Raw genomic sequence first — 27374 nt, forward strand, 5'->3', positions numbered from 1 at the left:
TTGGCTGAGCGAGTGTGGAGCAGTTACCTCCTCCATAGTGAGCGTGTCGCAAACCACTGGATCGTTAAACGACAAGTAAAAAAAAAAAGAAAAAAAAAAAAGAGAATCATCCTCAAGAGGAAACCACGCGTGAATTCGCCCTCAACGACTCGAGGATTTCTGCTTCTTTTTGTTTCCTCGGTCCAGGTTGAAGCGGTGCAGCCGGTCCAGAAGCGAGCATTATGCATTCAGACTGCAGGCTGCTATGGGCAGAGCGGTAATGGTGGGCAGGGGACCGACAGGGGCCGGGGTTCTCGTCCTGTCGATTCTCATCATTCTCACCGCTGAAGGCTGTCGAGCGCAGAAAGGTTTGTGCCACACAGCTGCGGTGACAACTGGGGGGGAGCCCGGTGTGACCACGAAAACACGCAGCCATGCTGGTTTAAAGTGTAACTCCTAACGTTTAGATGTTTTATAAGATGCCGAAGTGTACTGTTATTGTCAGGCTAACCTAAACCTGCCTTACATGGCCGTGTGTACGTGGAGTTCACGCTTGGTTTACACCGCTCGCCGCCGCCCGTCATGGTGTTTTAGGAGAAAGACGGTTGAAGGAAAACCAGACAGACCGGTACCTAAAACTTAGCGAGTGAAGGGATACGTGCTACTTGGTGGATTATGTGGATAGCCGAATTAACATGCGGCCTTAAATGATTTATTTTATGTTCTGAGTAACAATGTGTTGCTTCTTTGCGTTTCCCAGTAAGCTTGTTAAATTGAAATGGCCAGTATGGCCATTCAGGTCTGTGTTTACTAAAGGGCAGCTCATTTCAGAGCTCGTGGCCTTGTTACTGGTTTCAGGTAGCCCAATTTGACCATAAAAAAAGACTAAACTACAGCAAATGCAAACTTTTTTTTAATTTTATTTTAGACAGTTTGTTTTTTATCACTCACAGAAATGATTGGTAGTTATTTTCTGAGCTGTGCATTAAACTCAGGTGGCTATAGTTGGGGGTGGGGTGGGGTTTCAGTTGGTGAGGGGGGTGTACGGTCCTAAACACGTGGGCAGAGATTGTTATTTCTTCAAATTGTCCAGCAACATGAAAAGGTGGCATGGTAAAAGTTTGAGGATCATTTCTGATTGTACCAAAGTATTCTCTGATTCGTTTTCTAAGTATGGGAGTCAACTTTCAGGAGAGTAGTGTGGGCTCCTGTTGTGAAACCGTGCAGTTGTTCAGTAACATTTGTGAGTCAGTGTGAGGGAGGCAGTTTTGTTTTTGTCCTGTTCATCTGGATAATGTCCACTGAGGAGCTCTTGCATAACTCCAGGCATACAGAACATCCACTTAGCACCATGAAGCGTGACTGGCTGAATGTTATCTGAGAGCCATGAGTCCACAACATCAACAGACACAATTCAGCTCTCTGACAGCTCAGAGCTCACCGGACACAAAAACAAGACTTCTTTAAAAAACACCACTCAGCTGAACCCATTCATTTGGCAGTTATTCAAAGTAAGGCAGCTACAAACAGCTACTTTCGCTATTGATCCCCCTGTCGTGCAGCTGTAAAGCTTCAGAAAATGGTTAAATACCATTGCTATGGCTCACAATTTACTAAATGCCTTCAAACTTCTTGTTTGACTGTCAGCCTGAAACCTGACTAAATTCAGTTCAGCATCACAGTGAATGAAGTAAAACTGTAGCTCCTTACTTCTGATGGTGTGGAGTCAACAATGTTTTTGCTTTAATAATTGAAGCACCTATTTAGTGAATGCCAAATGTATCAGTAACAGTATGTGAACAAAACATTTAAATTGACACGAGGGAATTGGGCAATTTTGCCCTCTTTGGCTCCCCCTACAGTTGTGGGATTTAAAGCGGCACAATGCAACTTTTTCATGGTCATAAAATTGCTTGGCAATCATCAGATTGCTTGGCTGACCCGTTCTGATGAAAACGGTGACATTTCCTTCTCCATCTGGTGGCCCTAGACCGAAACAGCGCTTGCAACTTTGCCTGTGGCGCCGCGTGCTTTGTTTACCTCTGGAAGTCTCGCGACACACGAGAGCCGAGAACTACTGCTTCACGGCAGGTCGTAAAGGGCTCTGAGCCGAGCCAGGTAGCCTGATAAGACACACCCCCTCTCCATTAGCTGTCGACGGCTCTCCAACTCTCTGCCAGTGTCTTGAAAAATAAACCGTAAATTGCCTCTGGTGGGTTTACGACAGTCTGGCTAGACTGTCGCCTTATTTTCTACGGAGCTCCCCCTACAGCTTTGGGGTGTGTATTGCATGGTAAACAAACCCCGTATTACTGAAAGTTGCATAGCGCCGCTTTAACACCACTCTTATAGACACAAATCTCTTTTAGCCCTCCACATGTACTGCCACACACATGAGTTTGTTGTCATGGTGAAGAGGTCACAGACGCGATTTTAAAAGCCCACAAAAAAACGTCAAGCGGCCGTATAACAAAACTGCGTGGAGCGGGATTAGCAACCAAAGTCGTGAACTGTGGTATCTTAGCTCCGAGGAGCTTCAAGGCAGTTGCAGGCCCGAGAATGTGCATATTCGAAATCGGTGTACTTCAAAACTAGTCAGAAGTACGTAGTTTCAAGGTTCACAAAGTTCTCCGGTGTTGCTTTAAGGCCATTTAAAAGCTGAAACGTGACCGAAAATCGTGTAACGAAGCCCTCAAAACGAATATGAGACCAAAACTGTCATACGGCACATTGTGATGGACGCTGGAGGAGTCTCCGCTGAGGAAGCTGTTCGACAGATCTCAGATCGGCTCAAACATGTCGGGCTAAAAGAGCAAAAGAGACTCTGAGCTTTTATTTTTTGTTTGTTTGTTTTCGCTGAACCACACTGATTAGATGTGAAAGCACAAATCCGCCAACATATTTCCAGACATCACCTTCCAGCTGTGGCCAGAGTTACCAGCATTCTTAAACTGCTTATCATACAGTCACTGGCAGACGAGTCCTGCCAAACGATGCAGCAACAGATGTCCGCATGACGTGAAGATGTTAGCTGAGTTTGCGCCTCACAAAGTGAATCCAGGTTCTCTGAGGGCTACGGCAGGATCAGCATACCTCCCAGGGGACGAGCCTGCAACTGTGACCATGTGAAGCCACACTGTATCCTGCAGGCTGCGTCGGATAAGAGTTTCTGACAAGCTCGACTTTGAGACGATAAGGCTTGCTTAATATTTTTGACGCGATTGTGGACGTCAGCCCCGCTTTGAGTTGCAGTCCGGTAAGACTGATTAAGCCGTTGTTTGCGTATTTATGCAAACAAAGAGTGAGCGACGTCCACAATTTTTCGCCCCGGCTGCCTCATCCACAGTGAGAAATGGCTCGTGCCCCCAGGTGTCGTGTTCCGATCAATGCCGAGCTGAACCTAAGCCGATTTATTTATTTATTTTTGTGACTTTTGTGGAGATATTTGATGCGGGTCCGATGCTGATCAAACACCTTCACACTGCACTCAAAAGCCAGATGTTAGCATGTGTCCGGGTCCTTTTACCAGTGTAAAAATCCGCCAAAGCTGTTGTGGCTATTAACGCATCCCTTGGCAAAGTCAAACTAGTCACACTTCAGTCTCTCTTTTTCTTTTCAGTATCTGTTGCGCTCAGTTTCAAAGGTGTATCGATGTTTTTCCGATGTTGAATATGCGGTTTCCTCTTTTTAAGAACCGACTTAAGTCCATTTATAAGACGGTGGTCTATGGTGTGTCTCAGCAAACTGATGGAAACACTTTACTGGGGATTAGTTTTGAGAATTTATGTGATTGTGACTATTCACAATACACTTAACAGATGGAAAGTGGTTTTGACTCATGCTGAACCTCAGAGTTCATGCTTATTTTGATGTTACAGTGAGACTCAGTAAGCTTGATCTCAACTGTTTGAAAACCTATGAGGCAGGCATAGAATATAAGAATATTCCAGCGGGCTTCCAGCGTGAAACTTACAGGAATGTTGCCGAGGTTCTGCAGTTAAGGAGAACTGCAGGAGTCGAGACGAAATTTGGAAGGGAAGGGATTAAACTGCATGTGTCCGGTAAGGAAACGAAAAGACAAACTACCACAGGACTGCACGGAGCCGCAGGAAGGTTCAGTCGCCATGGGAGCGGTTAGACACAACCAGGGTCTACATGGAGGACTCATCAGGTGTCTTATCTGCAACCTGATCACAAAAGATATCATCTGGAGTGTAAAGAGCAACATCTGGAAAAGTCATTTTGAACAGATGAGGTTTAATTTGAGATGTTTTTCGGGCCACTATCGGCGCAGGTAGTTTCAGAGGAGAAAAAGAGGGGCGGCCTTTTGATGAAAAGAACACCTTCTCAGCTGTTCAGAGTAGACTGAAATATTCTGCAGAGGTGCAGGGAACACTGGCTGGATAAAGGCAGTATTGGCTTCCCCTAAATATTATCAGATGTCGTGCAGTGAGTCAAGAGATGGACTGAGCAAGCTGACTTCTGCGACGAAACGGTGACCTGAAGCAGACCTGATAAACTTTGAGAAACAGAGGCTGAAGCTTTCAAGATGAGTTTTAACTCGTTTTCCATTCTTTAAAAAAAAAAAACTCCCTCCATTGTACTTGCTCTTTTTGCCTCCTAGTGTGTGTGTGTGTATGTGTGTGTGTGTGTATATATATATATATATATACGTTGTTTTTGAAGACGTGTGTTTGTCTCGTCCCCGCAGGAGATGGCTGTGGCCCCAGTGTGCTCGGCCCCAGCAGCGGGACTCTGTCCTCTCTGGGGTACCCGAGGACATACCCAAACGACTCGGTGTGTGAGTGGGAGATTGGCGTGCCCCGTGGAAAGCGGATCCACTTTCGGTTCGCTTTGTTGGACGTAGAAGACAGCGACTGCCAGGTCAACTACCTCCGTCTCTACAATGGCATCGGATCCCAGAGGAGTGAGATCGGTGAGAGCGGCGAGCAGACCCCAGATCTTAAAAACACCCCAGCTAAAATACATTCTTTTTGCTCGGCTCCCGTCACTTTAATGGACGCCATTTTGACTCTTCACATGCAGTTGGTCGGAGTCCCCTGGAGACTGGTTTGAGTCTGGTTGTTCCTTCCAACTCCGTTCATCATCACCAACAGTGCAGTGTTGTTTAGGCGCCTAAACGATGTGGGCAGGTTTAGGAAAATAACATGATTTTGAAGCCCAAATTGAGCTCGCATGTCTTTGCAAAAATCCAAACGTGGTCATCCGTTTGCTGAAGTTGGTGTTTGTTAGCACCATCCATTTTGATTCAGTATTTAAATTTTGTCTAATTGTCCTCCTTAGTGACAAACGGCATTTTGCTAAGAGAATTACTTCAGATGAAGCCAGACAGCATGTAGCATGAGCTAGCTCGACCTAGCTCTGAGCTCTCTCCAAATCTCATGAACTTTCCATCTTTATGCACAAATAAGAAATTTGGCCCTGTAGAAACGGGCTGTCAAGCATTTCGGACACCACTTAAACTATTTTCTTGCAAACACGGTGCAATTTGCATTTGATGGAGAAAACTAGTAATCAGATTCCTCTGTAATGCAGTACGTCAGCACTACTTGAGTGTTGTGCTCTACTGATCCCCCTGGAACAAAGTTCACGTGGTTGCTATGATACGTTTACATTCAACCATTTAGCAGGGAAGTAACGTCCAAGTGAGGGAACAAAATTCAAGATTGGATACAGTAAGAAACGTCGGCCTAATTATTAAGTAGTGGCTGCATTGATTGAGTTTGGATCGTTGGGCGCAGAGGTCGCTCAGTATGCAAGCATTAGTGACCTGGATTTGAATAATAGGAACCATTATGGATCTAATAGGATGCAGTTGCTGATGTGTGCATTCAAAACCAGGGGGAAAAAAAAGGAGTCCTTAAGGGAGGGGTGGCTACAAATCAATACATAGTTGTCCTCCTAACGGTTGTGCCCTGATGGGAGAGGTTTCCTCTAGGATGACTACACAGGGTTTAAAAGGAGTTTTGCAATTGTTTGAGGATGTGATGCACTGGAGAGCACTCTTCACCATCGCCATTAAAACACCAGCGGAAGGAATCTCTTTTGGATTTGCAATTTGATAATAGATAGACTACATTAGAGTTTCAGAGACTCGTCGTATCACTGCAGTAGTTTTAGTACATTTAGTCATGTTGGTGTTTAAACAGCAGTAAAGTAAGACAGAAGAAAAGATCCAACCTGTACAGCTTTGGGGTTTAGAAGTGAACATTCTGAAAAAGGCCGGTTTGTGTCTCTCAGCGGGCTCTCTTTGTTTTCTGTCTTTTTCCCCTCTGCCGCTGTGCAACAGTGAAGTACTGCGGTTTGGGCCTGAAGATCGACGAGCCGATCGAGTCCTCGGCCAACCAAGTCACCGTCCAGTTCATGAGCGGGACACACCGCACCGGACGTGGATTCTACCTGTCGTACTCCACCACCGAGCATGCAGGTAGGCGCTCTGAGCTCACTCTGTCTGCAGTCTGTTGATCGTCTGTGTGTTGGGCTCAGCCTGCAGGGGATGTTATTTAATTAAGGGACCTCTGTGTTGAGTGTGGTTATGACGTTCCTCTTTTGGCCCTGGAGGGGGATAAGCGTTGCTTCAGAGGTGGCATACCATCGTGTTTGTCGTGGCTGTTTCTTTCTGCTCCACGGTCCTATTTAAAAAAAATAAAAAATATATATATATATTTAATGGTTCTGGAGTAATTCTATCGTCCTGGAAAGACGGAACACAGATCTTTAACACTTTTGGCTTGTCTAAAAGCTGGCAACTCGTCACCGTTCCTTCACATCTCACTTCATATCTTAGTATCAGCTTTTTGTGCTATCAAACAGATTGAGCAACGTGCGTTCCTGGCTTTTTATAAGGTTGAAACTGTTGATACAAGCCAGGTTTCTCCTTGTGCAAGGATGCTTTTCTTTCTTTTCTTTTTTTTTTTTTTCAAGTTGAAACACGAAATTGTGAAAACTGGAGATCACAAAGTGACTTTACAAAGTCAAAGTTGGTGATGGTTCGGTGTATGGCAGGCTTTAGACAACGTCTTGTCCATCCATTGTTGTCTGGACAAAGGTGACGCACCAGCTAACCCTCAAACCTTTCCGTCACCCATAGAGCTGCGTTGATGTAGCTGGCTACATTATAGATCATGCCATTGTTAGTTTAATACATTCAGCTGAGGCCCGGCCGTTCTCTGTGTGATCTCCACCGGTATTGAAATGAACTGAGAAGACTCCTTAAGAGCATACTTCTAATAAAATGCATTTATCTTCTATGCTGTGCTAATTCGTTGCCAACCTGTGGTATAAATTTCCCGTTTTCCTGCAAGCATCTGTGTTACAGGGCAACAATAAAGTGTCCCGAGCTGAGGAAATAAAACAATGAGAACTTATGGCTGATGTTTAAATGGTTATTTATTGCAAAAGAAAAGTAATACTATTCAACCAAAACCTAGAAGAAAAACACACACCCAACGGAACCTGCTGAGGACAAACAAGAACCTATATGATTAACAGACCAACAAAACCCAAAATCAAACTGTTAACCTCCTTCCACTGAAAGAGTTGAGCTTCAGACAACCTGTACAAGCTATTGGAAAAACACTCCAACAATAGCTGGACCCACTGGCTCCACTGGCGCGTCTTCCAGCATCTTTTAAAGCAGCCCAGCTGATTAGACCTAGTCACCTACAGCTGGGACAACTTACATGCTCACCAACTCACCCAGCTGCAGCCCTAACACACACACACACACACACACTAAATACGACCCATGGGTCGTAACAATCTGCAATGCCCACAGTTGGTAAAAAGGAAAAAATAAGCGTGTGTTCAAGATGACCGGAGTTTAACGTGTGTGAAGCTGTGTGTGGCGGCTGCGCTTGAAGCCAAATGTGTTTGCTTACCATTGAGAATGCATTAAAAACAAAAACAGAGATAAGGAGCCGCTCTGCTGTGAATGCTGTATTCTGATCGGCCGCATATCTGGAATTCCATCTGCAGGCTGATCATGATAACACACACAGTTCTGAGGAGAGAGAGCAGGGATGCCAGCGGATCTGTAGACGGTCGCTCAAAAGGTTCAGGTTTAGTCGGTCTTTAAATGCAACGGCTTAGAGAACATGAATCTGCCGTCCAGTGTTCCGGGGCTGTGGTGGCACAAGTAGCGAGAGGACGGTAAAAGGTGTCAGATTTGGGGCGTTTTCGGAAGCTCGAGAAGAGCGGGAAGAAGTGAGTAAATTGTAGTAGTGTCCTGTTTGTAGATGAAAATAGTTTTGACTTAAAAACTCATCATCACGGGGTGGTCTGTGGCGTAGTGGGTACAGCAGACGCCCCATGTACAGAGGCTATAGTCCTTGTGCAGCTGGCCCCGGTTCGAATCCCGCATCGGCTCTTTGCTACGTGTTATTCCCCCTCTCTCTGCCCCCTGCTTCCTGTCTCTCTACACTGTCCTATATAATAAAGGCATAAAAAGCCCACAAAAAATTCATCACTTTGAATTATTACGTCAGGCCTAAATGTCGTTCGTCTTTACACTCGGTGCAGTTTTATTTCTGAACAATGGAAAAGCTTCCAGTGGCGCATCCCAAGTCGGCTTTTGTCAACGCCAGCAGAAGCCGAAGGAACTCAAAACTCCTGTCGCGTAGGGTGGTCGTTCACGGTGTGAGAGCATCATCTGTTCAGAGCGAGCGCGACGGCTGTTTGATACAGACCTCACCTACCGTGAGCCGCGTGCACACCCGTTACCGTTGCCGTCTAAGCAAGGTCATGCAACCGTAAGCCATGTTTGTACAACCCGTGTGCACAGTTCACGGTGTCTGTGTCTTGTGTTTCGTGCACACGGTGTGCGTGACTGCAGTGCGCCCGCCAGGTGAGAAGCCTCCGTCAGGTCGGTGGCCTTGCGGCGTTTTCACCCCACCGTCTGGTAACGGTTCGTTTGGGCAGCGCTGAGCTTTTATCCATTAAAAGATGTGTCCGGGTTTCCTGCCGTGGAAAGCAAGAGGACAAAAGGAGACGAGTTGATTGTCACGGAAAAGAGTTGAAATGGGAAATCTCTGCTGTTAGGTTTACCGTTTTAAACGTGACCCAAAAGCTCCTTTTTATATGGACTTCCACCGCAGTCTCAAGTAATATGAACGTTTGGCAAATGTGTGAAGTGATGCATCAGAAACCTTTGAGATATTTGCACTCGACTTTACAACCTGCTCGACTCCGGCTGCGGTAACGGCACAGCGTTACCAAATAGATGCAAGCCCCACTCTTCAGAGAGCTTTCAGCTTTAGAAACCTTACCTAGATTTGGATTGTTGACCCTGTTCCCATTGTGGGAATGTTCTATAATGGTACGGTCCGGCTTTGTTTTCCATTCCGTACAGAATGGAATCAGCTGTTTGTCATCGCAGCGTGTGTGAAGCCCCAACCTCTCAGCAACTTTAATGTGTGTGTGTGTGTGGTTATTATTTTTCTTCTTATTAGTCTGATCTTCTTGGTTCTTTGCCTTTACCTCAAAGGAATGTGGGTAAATTATTATCGGCCCCCTTCGATGCCGTTGTCAATGACGACGATGCTTTATCGTCAGTTAAATCTGAAATTTGTTTTGCGTCCCAGCTGCTTGGTTAATATAGTTCGTCTCATTCGCTATAGGAGACGATTGGGATCAGAAACGAGATTATTGGCCAATATTAACATGTTGTCACAATAAGCTAAAGTTCCTGCCATTTTTAAGCAGATCTTTATTTGTTGGAGTAATTTTAACGTTAAAGTAGTGCACAGGGAGTTTGAAGTTTTTTTTTCTTTTAAGAATAGCTTAATTGGAATAAGAGTGTTGTTGTTAAAGCAATACTATGTAACATTTCTACCTTAAAATAACAGCTTGAAAAAAATTGTACGGCTAGAATAAGTTTTAATATTACGATTGGCCTGTCTCCTATGCCCTTCGGGGGCCTGAGTTGGAAAAACTGCGCTATGTAACTTTGCTGGACCGGCCCGGGAGCTGAGCGGAAGTACTTTGACTTGCTTTCTGGCACACCTACTGCAAAAACAAATAGACCCCTCTCACGCTCCCAGGTACATTTGATTACTCTTACCTTCTCGGTCGACATAGCTTGCACCTTCTGACTCCTCGCCGGTTCGTCAACAAATGTGAAACGTGAAAGCGAAAGGGTGTTGTATTTACGACAGTGTACCCGTACATTACCTCCAAGCCTGTAGGGGGAGCTCCATAATGGGCTTTTTGTGAAGTTACATTGTATTGCTTTAAGTTTGAGGATGTTCTTTTTCTTTTTTTTTTTTTTTGGTGAGCTCGCTCTGTGATGTGGTGCATTTGTAGGGATTGAGAGACACAGACGGGTGAGGAGCAGAGCAGTCATTTTGTAACTTTGGCTGAACTGAATCACATCGGGAGGCAAACGCAGTCATCGCTGCATTCAGCCCCCTTTTCCCACCACAGAGTCGATGCGTGTGCTCGCTTGTCATGCAGCCGATCACACAGGTGAGCGTGGGCGGACAGCCTTTCGCCCACAAAGTCAATCGGTAACCACGGTGACTTGAGGTGGTTTGGGGGTATTTTTTTTCAGTCTGACTCACTGGTTGGTTTTAAAGATAAATGTTTTTGTAAACGTTCACGTGGGAAAGACTCGGAGAGACTGACCATCACCACAAAGGTTTACATGAAACACTTGGCAGGCCTGATCCTCCAGGGAGACGCGATGGTGTGTGTCATCGCTAAAGCGCTCATGTCATCACCCAACGCACACCCGGAGACACGCGGTTTCATGTGGGTACAGCATGATGTGTTTCAGAGTCGCCTTGGAAAGATTTATTCAGTCACGATGGTCAAAATTCACTGATTCAGGCTCCTTAAATGTGAATGCTAGCTGCATTTATTGTCTCTTTTTTTTTTTGGTAGACTAGAATAGAATATCTGAGTAATTTGGAAAAAAGCAGCTGAAATCTTTCGGCTTGTGCAGAGAAAATTTGGGATTGTTTCGCAGTCAAAATAGCGGCAGGAATTCAGAAAAAGGTTGCAGTCGAGTTAGGCCACCGGCCTCTTTTGTCCAGGCCGAAAACTTCAGGGACCCTTTTATTTTCTTGACTGCCATGAGTTTTTGGACAGGAATTCCTTGTGTTCCTCCAGAGGAGGAATGCTAACAGCTTTGGTGATTCCCAGACTTTCCCTCTAGTGTCACGAATCACCTTGACGTTTCAATATTAACACCGACTTTGAGAGTTGACTCCAAGTGTTCATAGAATTGATTTATTTCACTGTGACGCCATTTTGCTTGACTGTGTTTTAAGTTTCTAGCGGCAAAGGTGGCCAATATTTTATGTTTTATGTTACAATGTTTTTTTTGTTTGTTTTTCTTCTTGTAATGGCAGCGCTGTTCTGATGGTGCATTCATGACAAATGGACAATTGGAATTTCCACCTTAGGACTGGTGAAAAATTGAACGCCAAATTAGAAGTCAGATTGTCGGAGTGTAAAAGATGAAACAAAATACAAGCAGAGCATTATTAGCTAATTTGTTTCTCACGTTTAGAGAAATTGGAGAATAGAGTCGATGTTGATAACGAAGCAAAACGTGAGAGGAAAATACTCTCCCACTTTCTGAGGCACAAGCGAATGCGGCATGATTTAATTTGAAGTTGGGTGGAGACTGGATGGCTTTGTCTTAAAGGGATAGTTCCCCTCTTTTGACATGAAGCTGTATGACATCCCATACTAGCAATATCGTGCATGAACATTGACTTAGAGTTCCGGCCTCATTTTGGTGTTGACGAAAGTAGTCCGGCTAGTTGGCTGGGGTCACAAAAATAAAGCGTTTTGCTTCTCAAAACAATATGCATTCAAAAGAGTAATACATTTGCATCACAAAATCGTTGCGATCCAGGAAAAAGCCAGACCTCACAATCGCGTGGCGCTATTTTCTCTCCCTTCGTATCACTGCGCGCTGCCGCCTGCTGCGCCTATTTCACGGTGTTTACTGCTCGGAAGCAGGGGACTGCTTGGTCTACACTGTGAAACGGGCGCGGCAGTGCGCAGTGATATGAAACCTTTGACTGATACTACGTGTTTTTAAGCTTTTCTTCGACGAATTCTTGTACAAAACGCTTACGATGAGATGTGAAAGTCCACCATCACGTCTTCAACATGTTTGAACTAACTTGTTCAAAGCCTGTTGAAGATGCTATAAAACAGAAAAGTATGCAAAAAAGATATCGATTGTAGCTTAAGATTCCTGTCATTTTGAATCGGCATAAATTTAAAGTTTTGTCGTAAAAATACGCAACGTCCCGCCGGTAGAGCGTTAAAGGGTTAAGTCATGAAGTACTTGTACATTAATTAATTGATGAATCAACAGTCTGTTATCATTTGTGGGTTTTACAAGTTGAAAGAAAATGAGACTCGTCCTCCCATAAAAGTGAATTCTACTGTTTCCAGCCTGATATTTTGATCTTTTTCACCATTTGATGACATTCTTGTGTTAATCTAAAAAAGTCCCAGTCTTGTGCAACCATCTGGTTTGTTTTGAGGGTTGTTCCTTGTCTTTTAAAAGCCGGATAGAAGAGTTTTCTACGAAGGCAGAGGAACGCGAAGGAGAAAAGGGGGCGACTGTTTGTTTTTTTTGTTTTTTTTTGCAGAAACGTGTGGAGAAACCAGTTTTGACTTTTTATGTGTGTGTGTGTTTTGCTCCGCAGATCTGATCACCTGCCTAGACAAAGGAACTGATTTCCCTGAGGCGGAGTTCAGGTAAACAACGCTTGCTTTGTGTCAGTTTGTGTGCACCGACTGTCAGATATTCATCGCGCGTGTGTGTCTTTCTCTCCTTAGTAAGTACTGTCCCGCAGGCTGCTTGACTTCCACCGAGGAGATTTCTGGAACCATACCTAAAGGATATAGAGAGGTGAGTTGTGGTCGTTCTCTGCTGCGTTGCGCTCTGGGGCGAGTCATGGGCTCCGGCGCTCTCTCTCTGTCTGGTTCCCGTTTTTTTTTGTTTTTTTTTAACCCCACACATGTCACCACATCGTTAGCGTTTGCTTACTCATGATTTCATGGCCTTTATCTATTATTGTTTGTTTTTTGCCGCCGTTCCGTTCCCAAGCAAAGCCCCCTCCCCTTCTCCCCTCGTCTTGGACCGATGACCTCACAGCACCCCCCCGCTGTGCGTGAGGTCACGGCGGCGCTGAGTCTCTCGCCGATGACCTCCTATTCCGAGCTGGAGGACTGGTAGGAGGAAGGAGGGAGTGGAGGGGTGTTGCTGGCAGATGGGAGGACAGGGAGGAGCGTGGGGGTGTGCTTCGGGGAGTGAGGCGCCTCACAGGAACAGAGGAGGGGCAGGGTCAGTGGGTGAAAAGGGAGGTGAGATAATAGTTTGGCTGAAAATAATAACCCGGTAATCCAATCCAGCTGCAAGAGGGTGAGCAGAGCCGTGTGTTTTTTGGAGAGGTAGAAGGCTCGGGAGTGAGTCAGTGGGATTGAGACGCTGGAGCAAAACCTTTTGTGTGCAATGCGCTTCATTCATGTTTGTCTTGTGGAGTGTGTAACTGCCTCCAGAGCCCGTGATCCCGGCTGCATCATTTCATTTGCATCTGTTGCCCTGCCCATATCACAACCATGCAGTTCTTTTCCTTTTCTTCTTATTCCACATCAGTATCTTATACTTTGTTCTCCCTTTATCTTTTTTAAAAAAAAAATTTTTTTTATTATCTCCACATCGGTCTCATCGTGTGTGTGTGTGTGTGTGTGTGTGTGTGTGTGTGTGTGTGTGTGTGTGTGGTTTCCTCTGTTGGAGGCAGGCTGCTGTGGTTTGGAGCAGAGCTTTGCGTTAGTGGTTTGCTAAGGCTCTCTTAAGGATGTGGCCTGTTATTTTTTTTTTAATCTTTTCTTGGGGGGGACGTTTAAGAGTCACAGGGAGAGTGTTGATCGCTTGCGGCAGCCTTTTACCGCTGTGTAAGTGCACACGTGTTAATGCATGTGCATTGTCACTCCGCGGGTCACCGGTTTTCCCCACAATTCTTTAAGCTGTGGATTCCAGTGTGGGCCTTTTTTTTTCTTTTTTTCTTTTTTTTTTTTTCCTGGTAATAAACCTCACGTCTCTCGGCCAGCTGCTCATCGGAAGGAGCCCGTCTTCCGAGTGGAACCAGGTTTTGTCAGCCTTTTTTTTTCCGGCGATGCGGCTACAAGTTCGGACAGGAATGTGGCTGACAGTGAGTCAATCCCATCAGTGCCTCTCAGTTTTCTCTGTGCAGCAGAGGTGACATCATCCTGACTCATCGGCTTTTATCTGCTGGAGTCTGAAGGTTGAAACGATCGGACTGTAAAACAGCCCCCCCCCCTCTCTCTTCGTTTTCAGATAAATTGAATTTGCAGTGGCGCAGTACCAGCTGCACCAGCTATGAAGATTACCACTTACTGGCTGGTTCTCCATCACAGGAACTTCCCTTGATAATGTTTTTAAGAACAGAGCAAATCTCAGCAGTCCCCCGTTCCTGATGCACAGCTGCGTTCATCGCAGGGTTTAAAGCGATGGATCGGGGATCAATCCTTTAATCGGAGAATGCAAACTCTTGACACAATGATAGATACAGACGAGGTCTTTTCTGGAAAGTCATTTTGGAAATGGGAGTTTGACCCCACGTGCACTGTCAGTAAACATGGTCTTTGCTTTTTTTGTTTTTTTCTTTGTGCAAAAATGCAAAGAACAGCGTAAACACACACTGTTCAAAGTCACAAGACTGCCGTGAGGCAGGTCCTGAAGCATTTCAGCGGCGAAGTCGCAGCATTGCAAATGATTAACGTCCAAACTTACCAGCCGAGTTTGGTCATTCCCTAAAAACTCATTTCAAACATGCAAATTTGTTCCCATTTATGTTTATGCATTTGGCAGACACTTTTATCCAAAGCGACTTACAGGTATGACAGCCACACACGCCGCGGTTTGCTCCGATTTATCAAACCTCGGGCAAAGGATGCCATATGTCACACTTTGCCTGTATAAATAAAATCAAGGTTATTTCATCTGAAAATAGCTTTTTAGTTTAATTTGAAATCTCCTCGGGCACGATCTGCTGTTTCTGACACTTTTTTAGGCAGAGACTCGTTTATTCGTTTAATCAGATTAGTTAAGATGCTTCAACCATTTCCATCTTCTTTAATTCACTTGGCTATAAATTACACCCTGAGGAGAACTGTTGAGGCCATCACACCAAGAGGACTACCTCCCCTTCTTTTTTTTAATTTAACTCGCAGAAGCCTATTAGCCATGTTGTTAGATATTTTTTTTTTGTTTTTTCAACTTCTTGCCAAAAGTGTGCCTTAGATCCATATTTTTCTCTCCTAATTTAGGTAATTTTGGGGCGTTTTGGGTCCAAAATGGCAGTGGTAACGTGATTTAGAAATCTGATGTTGGTATAAAATATACCATCTTAATTCAGATCCCTTACTTTTGGAACCGGATTATACGCACAAATTGGGGGCAGAAAACACACGTTAAAGGGCCTTTTTGTATTCGACAAGTGAATGAAGAAATGTTTTCTGAATTATTTGTTATTTGTGAGAGGGGCCTGATAACCGAAAGCTCTGCCTCCCATTCTGCTTTTAGAAACTCTGGGAACGGCAAGTAAACCTGCAGTCTGAGAGCAAAGTGCTCTGTTGGGGGAAAAATATCGAACAATGTGATCTTTAAGATATGACGGCGCTTGGTCATTAAAAGCTTTATATGTGTGGAGAATAGTTTTAATTTCTATTCTGAATTTAACAGGGAGCCTATGAAGAGAAGCTGTAGGGAGAATAGAAACCACTTTAGTTGCATCGGACACACATTAAGGTGATGTGTGTCACCAATTCTTTTTTGGTATGAACCGGCAAACGATAAACTCGCGTGACGAACTAGCGTCAAAGATGAAAATTTTTTTCCCCAGTTTCTAACAACCACAAGCAAAATTGCCTAGACTGACACCCTCTGGCGACACTACACAGCTACAGTTTACTCCCCTCAAAAACAGTCACTGGAAAAGTGTCACATCCCTTTCTTTCTTTCTTTTTTTTTTTTTTCCTTTACGGCTTTTTAAAAGATCGTTTGAGATTTGCTTGGCCAGTGAGTGGAAACCCAGCTGGTCCAATAGGTGTGTGGACCGTTGTGCAGCGAGTATTGGCAGTAAATATCACCACTTTATGACCTCCTCATTAGTCTGAGAAGAGAAGGCGTGTGGGTTACAGCACATGCAAATAACAAGAAAACTATAGTTTGTGGGTTTTGACTAATTTCCTGGAAACAAAATGGACACTGTTTTCTTCTCCGAGAATAGGTTTCAGACAAAGGATTGTTTGCCAGTCTTCGTTTGCATGGTCTTCACAGCTCATCATGCGTGGTTCCTGGTACTGATTGTTAGAACTACAAAGGTACATGACCACAGTCTCTCAGTTCAGTCTCTCCCTTCCCTTCTCATCCTGCAGTCGTCTCCTCTGTGTGTGGCTGCTGTCCACGCAGGTGTAGTGTCCAACGCCGTGGGAGGGAGGATCAGCGTGGTCAGCAGCAAAGGCATCAATCGCTACGATGGCACACTGGCTAACAACGTCACTTCCACTGGGTGAGAGATTCGGACATCACAGCACAAAGAAACCCGCTTCGCTCGGTCAATTTGCCGATGTTTACTCAGTCCTTTGAACTTTCTTCTTTTTTCTTCAGAGGAACTTTGTCAAACAGCCTCTTCACCTTCAAGACAAACGGTGAGTTTCTGAACTATTATCGATGAAAGTTATTCCTTTGGAAGTCCTGTAGATGCCAGCTACTTTCTCATTTTTCATTGGCCCGTCTCAAAACCATAGAATTTATTGCTAGCTAGTTCAGCTAATGTTGAATTAGATTGTATATAACGTCAGAAGAACTCAAGTCTACATCTGGATGGAGTTAGGTTATTGTGACTCTCCCTTATAACGTAATTGTGGGCCGGTACCTAAAATTTAGCTTGGTCTCATTCGGGTTCAGAAACATTTTTGTGCTCGCAGGCTGCTACGGAACGCTGGGCTTGGAGTCCGGCGTTGTCGCAGACACTCAGCTCAGTGCTTCGTCCGTGTGGGACTGGAACGTCCACACTGGTCAGCACCGTCTGTGGGGGCCATCGGGGGCCCGGCTTAAACGGTCGGGGCGGCCCTGGGCTCCTTCGCAGAGCGACCGGAAGCAGTGGCTGCAGGTCGATTTCAAGAGGGAGAAGAGGATCACAGGTACACCGCCACATGAACACAGTCCTGAGGTTATTATTTACCAGAGCACCCACACTCACTGATGTTAAACTACAACCGCCGTCTATAACCTGGATAAGTCGGGACTGTCGCTAAGATTGTCAGTCATGTATGTATGAAATCTCATTACTTGGGTGCCTCCCCCTCCAGTGCAACAGATCGTTGAAAGAGGCTATGTTTTGGCATCGATGAACAAAAATTCCATTTTTAACTTTTGAGAGGATTCATGTCGTCTGACGGGCAACGGCAACAATCATTGATGTCAAATTTTTGACTACTAGTTGATGCACATAAATATAGTAAAATCGTCATTTGTTAAACTGGAGTTGCAGTCTCTAATTTCGATATTTGTGGAGCCTTCAGCTATTTCCCAACTTATTTTCAAAGCGTCTTGTTGTAGAAAACCATTTAGAATACCACTTCTGCTAATCCTCGCTGAAGACTCGCCACTGTAAGCATAAAATTTCATGCTTATGCAGCGGACAAGGTGTGCATAGCTCTGAGCTCGTCTGGTTTGAGGTCAGAATTGAGAAGACTGTGGGTTTAAACGCGCTCGCTTTAGAGTTGCTGGTGAAGATGGCGAATGCGGTGCAAAGAAACGGTTTCAGACACAACTGTAGCTGTGTTTGAGCTCACTGTCCAGTCAGATTGTCACGATGCTGCCGTCTCCTCTCTCCATCCATCCAGGCATCGTCACGACAGGGTCTACCCTGAGGGAGTACCAGTACTATGTTTCTGCCTACCAGGTCCTGCACAGCAATGACTTCCAGCATTGGTACATCTACAGGGAAGCAAATTCCACACAAGACAAGGTAAAACAAACACCAAATCAATAAACCCCACTTTCTCAACAATTCTGTCACTTGCTTTCAAGTGAGTGTAGACGGACGAAAATGTCGCTCTAGAGAGCAGTTTGGGATACTCGGATTGTCTCCATAGCAACTGGTATTGACTAATAGATGTTTATGGCAGGAAGTGATAGCAGTCGGTGGTTTCAGTTAAGTGCTGTGTTAGGCAATTCAGGACACTTGGGCATTAATAATGAATGGATATGGATTGAATGACTGAGCTGTTAGGCTTGAGCTGCTCTCTGCCGGGAGTGTCGGGCTCTCCGATTGTGCGGAGGAAAGTAGTCAGTGGCTCGCCAGATTGAGTAAGGGGTTCCTGCAGAACCAAGAGGCTGCCATTTCATGAGTCCCAGCTTTTCAAAAACGGCTACCAAGGAGTACGAATTCGCAAAAGTCGAGTTTTATTTCAGTCGATACTCTACAGCTATCAGATGGCGAGTGTTTGACGCGAATAAAGTTTTATTTGTGGATATTAAAAGTAGGGATGTCCCGATCAGGTTTTTTTTTTGCCTCCTAGTCCGGATCTGATTCTTCTAATGTACATTAAAAAAAGTTAAAAACAGCAAAGAAACAGATCCAGGATGTCCCTGATTTTTTATTTTCTTTTATTTATTTAAAAAAAATACCTCCACAGCGCAGACATTCGCGCCCCCAGCTTCAAGCTGCTGCCGTGTTCTGCTTTGCTGTACGGCACGCAGCAAAGTGACGTCATGTCGCATGGGTTGTTTCTATGTGGAGTTGAGACGGTCTGACTCTGTACCACCACATAACAGTAAATACTAAGCTGTTATTTTTGCCCATTTGTTTTTGAAATATTATAGTCCTGATTTTAAATAAAAAAAATTTTTTTTTTTTTTTTTTTAAAGTATACATGTATAGATTTATATCCCGATCGAGTCTGAAACCACGTGATCGACCCCGATTTCCGATCATGTGATCAGATCGGGACATCCCTAATGAAAGGTCGAGTGCGTATCGAATTGAACAGCAAACTTAATGGTAGCTGTCAGAAGTACAAGCGAATCCCAGTTTTTTCCAAGAATAAAGTGATTTCCTTCTTGTTTAACTTGACCACACCCTTTTAAAATAAAAATAGTAATTCAGTAAGAATAAAACTTCAAAACACCTCATTAAAGAGTCTCACGTGGCCATTTGTTTTTATTTTAAGTGGATGGTTTGGTCAACTTCTTCTTCACTCGGTCGTGAAAAACGAGGGTCCTCAAACTGTGGTCCAGCCGCTGTGTCCTCCACTATTGCTTGAACCCTGTATTGCCCAGTTTGGGAATAATAGGCTTATGTTCCAAACTGAATTGTTAGAGTGAACCAAACTGTTAGCTTCTGCCTTATAGTTTGGTTTAAAATATCTGGCACAAATAAGAATTATTTGTTCTCATTTTCTGGTAGGTTTTTCAAGGTAACATCAACTTCTTAGACGAGGTGAGGAATAACTTCATTCCTCCAATTGAGGCCCGGTTTGTAAAGATAAATCCCATCTCGTGGCACCAGAGGATAGCGCTGAAGTTGGAGCTGCTTGGCTGCCAGCTTCCTTCAGGTAAATGAAGTCGGGTATATATCGACAGCTTAAGCGAGCGTTTGAAATTTCAAGGATCAGAACATTTTCTTTGTCCTTCTTCTTTCCTTTTGGGACAGTGCCGAGGCCGAGGAATCTTCCCCCGTCTCGTTACACCCCACCTCCTGGAGGCACAGAGCTCCCTCCTCATCTTGGCCAAACCACACATACCCCAGACATCAGAAACACCACCATGCCTCCTCACACTGGCCAAGGTACATCAGAGGGAAAAGGAAGCGGTTTGATCCCAAACGGAGATGTCCGTCATTTGGCGTTAACTGATATTTCTGCTTTCAGCTGTGGTGCTGGCAGCAGTTCTGGTACCTGTATTGGTCATGGTTCTGACAGTTCTGATCTTGACCGTGGTTTGTGCCTGGCACTGTAGGAACAAGTATGCACTCTTCTCTTATCACAACACTGAAAAAAATGAAAACCGTAAAACGATACTTGGCACCGCCATCACTCAACTTTCCTCTCCTTGTAGAAAAAAGAGTTCTGAAGGGACGTACGATCTCCCCCACTGGGATCGCACAGGTATGTCATCTCACCGCAGTGCACGCCAGCTCGTCTGAATGCGTTCTGAGTTTTTTTGCCGATCTGTGCACGGCTCTGTTAAAATGCTGCAGATTGGTGGAAAAGCATGAAGCAGCTGCTGCCCTCCAAGATGGTGGAGACGGAGGACTCGGTCCGGTACAGCAGGAGTGAAGTCGGTCGGCTGACGGGGAGAGGCGCCGTGCCGAGCCTGCACGCTGAACCTGCAGGTACGAGCCGTGGAAGCGAGCGGGTGTTCTGAGCCTGCAACACGAAACACCCGCTTGACTTTAAACCTAAAGCCGTTTGTTCGATTGCTCGCTGTGGTTCAGCAGAATCCACACTCCTAAACGACGGGTAAGATCACGAGTTGTGGAGATTACTGTGATTTAAAGATGTCCACCAAAACTCCCCATTTGTAACAACGGGCAGAAATGATGAATTTCTTTCCTTGTAAAGCACAAACGGAGACATTTCTACTGTAATAATGGTCACAGTCATCTTTAATGCTCCCGCACCTCATCTGTTGGCACATTGCTACGCTCCTTTTGCATGGACTGTGTTTAATAGATCGGCATGGCCACCCTGACTTCACCCATTAGTGAGAGCTCAAGGTGGCTACACCCTGCGCCTCCCACCGTCTTTTACTGAAGCTCCTTGACCTTGTTTTACGTTTAATATAGTTTAATACGTTTAAATATATTCTAATACCTCTGCAGCCAGAAATAGTCGTTTTCTCATAACCTTCTTCCCAGTTAGATGTCTCTTTCTGACCCCAGGAGATGCCCCCTGCTGGTCATGACGTAGAATTCAGGTAGTATCGTAACAGCGACGTCCGTCTGTTTCTTTGTACATTGGTGGCATAGCATGAAACAGTCCAAAGACTGGTGGTCAGAAACTCCTCAGGCCTCATAATTACACAGAACAAAAGGCCAAAAAAGGCAAGATGCTCACATCAGACCACTGAATGGCCATCCAGCTGTGCTTTTAAAGGCAGGTGGGAGAATCGTCAGTTTTTTCCTGATTGGATGAAAGGAGCTGGGACACGCAGCGTTTAATTAGTCGAAGCGGGTGGTAGGCCGAGGGAAGGAAGCACCCTGGATGATAGACATGGCTAGAAAAACGCATCCCAAAAAAAAGACTTCCTCACCCTCTGTGTGCACCAAATGCATTTATTCGTACTGAAACTGTACTTACCATGTATACGGTTCAAAGAACATTTTTTCCAAATGGGGTCTTTTTTTATTAACAATGCCATGATTTAAGTGTACAGCTTTAAGTTTGTCACACCTGGGTGGCGCTTTTTAATGACTTACTTGAGTGGAAAGAATGTCCAGTGACAGCAGTAGGAACCTTACTAGTTGAGGGTATGGTTTCTTTCCAGAATATGCCCAGCCTCTGGTGAGTGGAGTGACGACATTAGGCGCACGGTCGACCTTCAAACCAGATGAGAGGCCCGGCCCAGGATACTCTGATCCGGACTTGTACGACGCCCCCATCTCACCGGACGTATACCACGCCTATGCCGAGCCACTGCCATCCTCAGGATCCGAGTACGCTACTCCGATCGTGGTCGACATGGGCTGCCACCTGTCGGGCGGCTCCGCTCTGAACCAGCCCTCCGCCGTGTGTAGCTTTTTGAACGCCGGCGCCAGCACGCTGCTCACACAGGCGGACGGTGGGCGGTCTGGGAGGTCGGCGTATGACACGCCGAAAAATGCCACTGGACAGGTCACGCCTACAGAGGATCTGACCTATCAGGTACCTCAGAGGAGCACTCAAACGCAAGCAGGACAGAGCTGAAGAGTCCAGATGCACATGGCTTTTAATCTGCCTTTCACCACCAACACAACCCGGGGGACAGAGAGAGCGAGCGAGAGGAGGAGAGGGAGGGTTGCTGGACAAGGCGTGAAACCTGGGCTCAAGTCTTGAATGAACACTGCCTTTAGCTTTAGATTCGTCTGGAGATGTCTGTATTGCCTGAACGCTTCTGCCGGGCCGCAAGCTGCTCGCGCAGTGCCATTACAGTCCTATCACTGAAAAGCCCAAAGATGAATGTGTCGGTGCCGGGTCGCAAGATTGAAACGGAGAAAGCTGACTACTATTTGATAAAGACTTCCGTTCTGCGATTCGTAGGTCTTACATCCTGTGAAGCTGTGATTTCCATTCTACCGTCGTTACTCTGTTACATTCTGAACCATACCAGATGATTTGCCATTTCATCACGCCGAAGGTTTTTTTTTGTTTTTCTTACTGAATTTGACCGCACGTCGCACTAGGCGACTGCCATCAAAACGTTCCTCATTTAAGAAAACTCTTGCCACGGTACGTTATGGTCTTAGGTGGTTTTAAAAGCATGACTTGAAATTTTTTGTATAGTTCTAGTAATTCCACCTCCTGAAAAACTCAAAATGATTTACTGATATATTTATTTTTTATTTCACATCCTGCTGATTAAGGAGCGACTGCCCCCCCCACCCCTCCGTTAGCGGAGGTGGGTATGCACTGTCATGGCTGACATTAAGGTTTTGAACTATATTTGTGCTGATCGGGAGAATCAATCCAGGCGAAACTTCCCAAAAAGAGAAAACATCGGAGACCAAAAGGTTCTGTTGAATCACAACAGATCCAACTGAACATCAAAGCAGTCTTAATTTAGGAAAAGCAGTTTTTTTTTTTTTTTTTTAAAGTCTCTCATAAGAAAGGTACAACGTGGTAGGTGAGTAAAATGTTACAGCTGTGATGATAGTTTTCCCAAAATGGGTGTTTAAATCTGTTCTAATGCATTTAGATGTGACTCGTTCCTTTATTGTATCCATGTGCATCAATGTCTGTATGTGCGTTAAGCTGTTTCAATATTTCAGTCTTTGTGTGTTTTGACCGCAGCTTAATTAGTTGTAGGACAGCGTCTGTAGCGCCGGTTAACCCGCGTTTCCCTCCCGCGCACCCGTGGTACTGATCTGACCAAACACTGGGGTGGCAGGAGTGCAGATGGGGGAGGAACCGTACATCAACCTCACCCGCAGCCGGGGAGACGGATGTACAGAGTTTGGATGCTTCGTGGGTGTGAGTTTGTGGGTCTCGCTGATTGTACAAAGAGAAATAAAGATTCTTTTTAAAGGAAAAGTTTTTTTTATTGCAGTTTGCAGCCTTTTTTCTTAAGAATTACGCCGCAAATTCAGCTGGATCATGTCAGAAAGTCGATTACAAAAATAAATAACATCACACGAACAGAAGGAAAAATATCATGAAGCAAATGCACAGTTTCAAGAAATCGAGCTAAAAGGCGGTTTAATGAAGAAAAAAAAAAAACAGTACTTTAAATCCTTCAGGAATCAGTGCTTCTGCTCTGCCAAACTTGTGAATGTTCCCTCATTAAACAGACGGTGTTCTTCAGCTGAAAAGATGCCAATAATAACCAGAGATCTGCGAGCCGTTTGAAGGTTCTGTTGCTCTAGTTCGATACCCAGTGTTTTTTTTTTTGTTTTTTTTCTTACTGTAGACGGGACCTTTAAGTGGGTCCGATGCTGGGTTTTGGTTAAATAATCAAAAGAAATCACCGTCACCTTTTTCCAAAGCGCTTTTCAGTGATGTTGGAGAACGACGTGAGATTTAGGGGGAAACCGGTCGGAGAAATACGTTAAAAGGACCCCACTCGCACTAAGCTGTGATGTTGTAGACCAGTTCTTTTGGCTGCCACTTCGATACTTCTGGGTAATTTCATTCAGTTTAGAACCTTCTTAAGCTGGGAGGGAGTCGAAATTTAAAAGGACGTACCTGAGATCTGACTGGGGTGCATCAAATGCAGCACAGCACACACAGATTTCATAGATGGTTGTTCGGAGCATCATTGTCAATAAAAGCCATAACACGTGGATCATTTGAAGAAGTTCTCCACTCGCCATTAAAAATTGTCCCAAATTAACTTATTTTTTTCTTTTTAAAGCCATTCTACTTCATTTAGTCTCATCCGTGCTCTTGTCATGTCTCCTGATTAGCAGGACAGTTGGTGCTTTCCATCAGTTGTTTGTTTGCCCCGGTCATTCCTCCATGTTCTTCCCATCCTTTCCGAACTTCCACCAGACCACCGTGAGGACGACGGCCGTGACGAGGATCAGGCTGCTGGTCACCAGGTAAGCAACGGGCAGGAAATGGTTCTGACCTCCGAACCAGGTCAGGGTGGTCAGCACCACTTCCTTTCTGCCTCGGAAGTACTGCACAGGGAAGTCTGAGGGGCAGGAGGTCAAGGCGGTCACAAAGAGAAGCTCAATTGAGAATGGTCAGCCTGGAGACCCGAAAGAGTCCCTTTGCATACGTTAATGCTCAACTGCTTGGAAACCTATGAGACACAAGTGAGCCACTTCAATCCCACTCCCCTAACAGCAGTGAAAGGATACTGTAGTTTATCTCCACGGTGTAGTTTCCTGCTGGAAGCCCGTTTGTGAAGGGTTCCTCGACCCTGTGTAAAATCCCGTAGAGCTTCTTGAAGTTGGGGAACGCCGCCTCCCTCATCCAAACGATCAAGTCGTCGTTCACGAAGCCATTGTTGATCGGGTCGGAGGGATCCAGCTCATAGGCGGGCTTCTGCCAGTACGGAGGCCGCGCTGTGCCTGCGGAGAAGGCGCGCATAACACCGGCCGCTTAGCAACCCCCGGGCCGCGAAAAGAATGGAAACAAAACGCAGCGATCGAGGCCGACGGCCTTTTTTTTTTTTTTTTTTTTTTACCTTCGAACACCTGAGCCAGAGTCAAGTTGTCCGTCTTCGGGTTGCGGTATTTGATGTTCTTGTCGGTGTACCACGTGAGGCCTTTCCGTAATAGAGGGACCGGAACGGCACGGCCGGAGCGTTGATACATCAGAGTGAAGGAGTCTGAGAGGAAAACGGGAGATAATAATGAGAGGAGAGGATGTGCAGATGGACCGTGTGTGTGTGTGTGTGTGTGTGTGTGTGTGTGTGTGTGTGTGTCAGATGAGTGGCGTTTACCATTGAAGATACTGTTGGCAACGGCGCCACAGGGAGCGATGGGGAGTCCATGCTCGTCTTTTACGAAAGGCTCACAATATGAACTGGGGTTCTAGGGAAGGAAATAACAAAGTACATTCTGGACTAAACTTCAGCTTTAGGCTCTCAAACTATCCAACAGTACTCATTGTGCGCACCAGGGCCGGTTTTTGCTATGTGGGCGACCGCCCAGGGCGCACTATTTAAAAAAAAAAATAAAAAAAAAAAAAAAAAAAAAAAAAAAATCGCCAGTTTTCTAGACTACCGCTCATTTCCACGTCAAGTTAGTGGAGTGGGCGCTGGGGCGCCCTGCCCTCATTGTCAGGTCAACTTGCTCCTGAGTCATACAGGTTGTGTGTGTCAGAAGAGGAAAGGGGGGGGGGGGAGTACACTGATCCCAGGCCACACAACACAAACTGTATTTCATTCCTAAAATCAACATAAACCCATGTACCTTCATGTAATTAACTGGTTTATGTGAAAAATGTTAAAAAAAAAAAAAAAAAAAAAAAAAAATTCAGAAGCCATCAGGGGCCCAGTTTAGAAAGAAGAAGAGGAGAAACGGGCAAAAGATGAAGGGATTTTTCTTTTTATTGTTGTGAGCTATATGTGAAATTAAATAACTTCTAATATACATTGACATGGCATTTTGTAAGCTAAATGTGGTGGTGGGGGGGCGGCAAAAGACACCTTTAGCGGTCTCCGGCGGCAGCTTCAGTCGCAGTTTCTTAAAAACTTCTCAATGAAATTTTTGTTTTTACCTTTAACCTGTTTTTCCTGCCAACCATCTGCCCGTCGTCTCTGGAGCCCATGTATCTGCGGAGGTTCTGGTGGAAGTTTTTCAGGCCGTAGTAGAAAAAGACATCTCCCTGAGATAGGAGCAAAACGCGTCTTCAGACAGGAGTGAAATACATTAGTTTTTTTTTCACCGTGAGCTTTATAACACGGGCAGGAACTAAAGGGCATAAAATAAGAGTGAAAGCAAATGTTGATCGCTGCACAGGGGTCGTTTCCGAGCCGAATTCGGCCGCGAGGTGCCCCCTCTGCTCCAGATGTTGCCGCAGTCCGTCACGAGACTCCAGTGCTCGTTACCTTAAACGCTTTCTCAATGGAGAACTCCAGCGTGCAGATGCATTCCTGAGCCGCGTTGCTCACATTTCTGCGCGTTTCAAAACACCTGCCGCAGTCCCCGGTGTCTGTGTAGTCCAGCTGCAAACACAGGAGGGCAGAATCAACGCTTTTCACACTCAACCTTGGATACTTGCTCCATTTGTCACTCCCTGTTTTTTTGTTTGTTTTATTGCACACAAGGGCATTTGAGCCGTTCCACTCTCTCCAGCATACACACCCTTGTTGACCCCCCCATTTACATACAATCCAAGATTGGAACTTAGAAAGTTTGGCTCACCTTCATTTCTTGTGTGCTCTGCACGGTAAGGAGCAGCCACACTCCCAGCAGCATGCATATGGACGCCAGGATGTAGAAGAACGGCAGCACGGTGTTAGCCGTTAGCATCGGGGACCAGGCAGGTAGACGCTGCTGTTTGAAGGCAGAGTTGTCCGGCCTCCGGGCCAAGGGCCCAGACTTTGCTTTCTCTTTGCCCATGAGTGGCACCTTCTGCCGGAGGAGGGAAGAAGAACTTGATGGGATGGTCGGTGTATTAAATCAACAAAACCCCCACCCAAAAAAACCCCAGTAAAAGTGTAAAAGAAGGCACCGCTTGATCTCCTCTTCCTGTTTTCTCTTTATTGTCAGCGATATCTCTCAGTACACACACACACTAACACACAAATACAACTCTGCTTGCCAAGAGATTTTCCCAGCAGGCTTTGCAGGGTGGGGGGAGACCGTTGCGGCCTGTTACTTATTAACCACAACCGTTTACTCAACTGCCTCTTTCCGTTTTCTGTGTCTTGACTTTGTTTTGTTCTTCTTTTCCTCTTCCTTCCTGAAGCTCGCGTCTCCAGAACAGACAAATTTCATCAAATTCACCTGCGTTGTTTCAGTGTTTTTGTTGCCATATCAAAAACAGAAAAGCCATTACGTTATTTACATTTTAGTTAGCTACGGGAGATAGTGTATCGGGTTTGGGCGCTGCACGCGATGCTTTATCAAAAGGACGCAGCGGCTGCTGGGACTTCCTGACCGCGCGAGGTCATGAGAAGGCCGGACTTCCAAAAGTCAAAGTAAACAAACAAGAAGGGATGT

The 27374-nt window shown here is 45.3% G+C and overlaps 2 protein-coding genes across 2 annotated transcripts; one reads left to right on the forward strand and one right to left on the reverse strand.

Moving 5' to 3' along the window:
* Positions 1–23289, forward strand: dcbld2 (discoidin, CUB and LCCL domain containing 2). The gene is made up of 15 exons (XM_075479303.1): positions 1–347; positions 4691–4915; positions 6290–6427; positions 12672–12723; positions 12805–12877; positions 16429–16562; positions 16661–16701; positions 16981–17196; positions 17902–18026; positions 19467–19614; positions 19713–19847; positions 19930–20023; positions 20117–20166; positions 20259–20393; positions 21548–23289. Exons 1-15 carry the CDS (start codon positions 245–247, stop codon positions 21964–21966), a joined length of 2088 nt encoding a protein of 695 aa, XP_075335418.1. The 5' UTR covers positions 1–244; the 3' UTR covers positions 21967–23289.
* Positions 23200–27293, reverse strand: tmem30c (transmembrane protein 30C). Its single transcript, XM_075479305.1, has 7 exons — positions 26574–27293; positions 26258–26374; positions 25927–26034; positions 25148–25238; positions 24890–25033; positions 24561–24773; positions 23200–24391 (listed from the first exon to the last, which is right to left on the reverse strand). The coding sequence occupies exons 1-7, from the start codon at positions 26769–26771 to the stop codon at positions 24204–24206; spliced, it is 1059 nt and encodes a 352-aa protein (XP_075335420.1). The 5' UTR covers positions 26772–27293; the 3' UTR covers positions 23200–24203.
* Between the last annotated feature and the right edge of the window lie 81 nt (positions 27294–27374).

Source organism: Odontesthes bonariensis, chromosome 12, assembly GCF_027942865.1.
Source record: "Odontesthes bonariensis isolate fOdoBon6 chromosome 12, fOdoBon6.hap1, whole genome shotgun sequence".
NCBI lineage: Eukaryota > Metazoa > Chordata > Actinopteri > Atheriniformes > Atherinopsidae > Odontesthes > Odontesthes bonariensis.